This window comes from Aptenodytes forsteri, unplaced genomic scaffold (assembly GCF_000699145.1).
Source record: "Aptenodytes forsteri isolate BGI_AS27 unplaced genomic scaffold, ASM69914v1 Scaffold257, whole genome shotgun sequence".
Classification (NCBI taxonomy): domain Eukaryota; kingdom Metazoa; phylum Chordata; class Aves; order Sphenisciformes; family Spheniscidae; genus Aptenodytes; species Aptenodytes forsteri.
The window spans coordinates 3,119,251-3,120,485 of record NW_008795194.1 but is presented as its reverse complement, the minus strand read 5'-3'; the positions used below and the strand labels follow the sequence as shown (position 1 = coordinate 3,120,485).

At 48.9% G+C, this 1,235-nt stretch overlaps 1 protein-coding gene across 1 annotated transcript in view; it reads right to left on the bottom strand.

The window, feature by feature from the left end:
* The window catches only part of HOXD11 (homeobox D11), a 1,668-nt gene extending 681 nt beyond the window's left edge, over window positions 1-987 (bottom strand). The window contains exon 1 of the mRNA XM_009278599.1: window positions 303-987. Coding sequence (XP_009276874.1) covers window positions 303-909 — 607 coding nt within the window. The 5' untranslated portion in view covers window positions 910-987. The remainder of the gene's footprint in view (window positions 1-302) is intronic.
* Between the last annotated feature and the right edge of the window lie 248 nt (window positions 988-1,235).

Genomic DNA, 1,235 nt, shown 5'->3' with positions numbered 1-1,235 from the left:
CCCCCGCCCCAAACGAACGAAGATCTTAAGCTCTAAACCGAAGGCAGCTCTGAGGACTACCTGTGAAATCTCCCCGTCTCCCCCCCCGCCAAATCAACAATTTAATAACAATTAATATCCTCTTCCAAGAATACCTTAAGCCCACCTAAATTGGTTTCCTATCGTAAACACGCTTTACAACGGTAAAGGAAATCTTATAGGATATATAAAATCCTTTGGATGCTTATAAAATTGCACATAAAATGCGGCTTGACAAAGTGTTGGCCTTGTACTCTTGCCCCCAATTTACTACTGATACCTACCTGAACTGTTGCTCTTCTCTGCAACAGCCTCACCAGAAGGGGAATCGGCGCTGTTTGCTGGTGTCACTTTCTTCTCTTGGTTGGAAGGTGTTTTACTGCAAGTGCTGTTCTGGGCTTTCAAGTCGCCCTTGTCCGCGTCCCCCTCGCCCTCGGAGTGCTGCTGGTACGGGGGTCCGGGGGCTGTCTCGTAAAACTGGTCGAAGCCTTGCGGCAGGATGCCGTTCCTCCCCACCGAGCTGTAGAAGTTGGAGGCGGCGGGAGACGGTCCGTGGTGGCCGCAGACAGGGTCCGTTTTGAACAACATTTCCGTCCTCCTGTTCGCAGGCTGCAGAAAGTCTCTGTGCATCACCTCTTCAGCTGAGTAATAAGGAGCATAACTGCCCCTATACTGCCATTTGCTGCGCTCTAATCCGTATTCCCTGAATGCTACTTCGCGCACAGGTTGGACATGAGGTAAATTAGAAGAATAAGGAAAAGTCATTTGACAGGACGACGATTGCGACAAAAAAGAGGGTTTCGTCGAGAAATCTGAGGGTGAGACGTAATAAGCGCACCCTGGCAGATACATATTGGATGTGCCGTGACTGCAATCGTCAAACTCAGTCATGTCTTCCTTTTTGCGATTGCAAGCAACCAGGAGGCTTCAATGCATTGAACAAGATCCATCTATTGCACAAGAGGGTTTGGACAGGATCAACTAAGAAAAAATCCCCACCGTGTGCTGACGTGCAATTCATCTTGATTGATTCTAGTGGTAATTATGTCACGTGACGCGATGTAGAAATGTCCTTATATCTATATCAGCCCCTCGGAAAGGCTCCTAAGATCTCTCCAAAGAGCCCTCCCAGCACGGAGAGACGAGCGCAGCGTTTGTACAAATAGAGCCGCTTTTCCCCCTCATCCTTTCACCAGGCGATGAGATACACGTAGGTG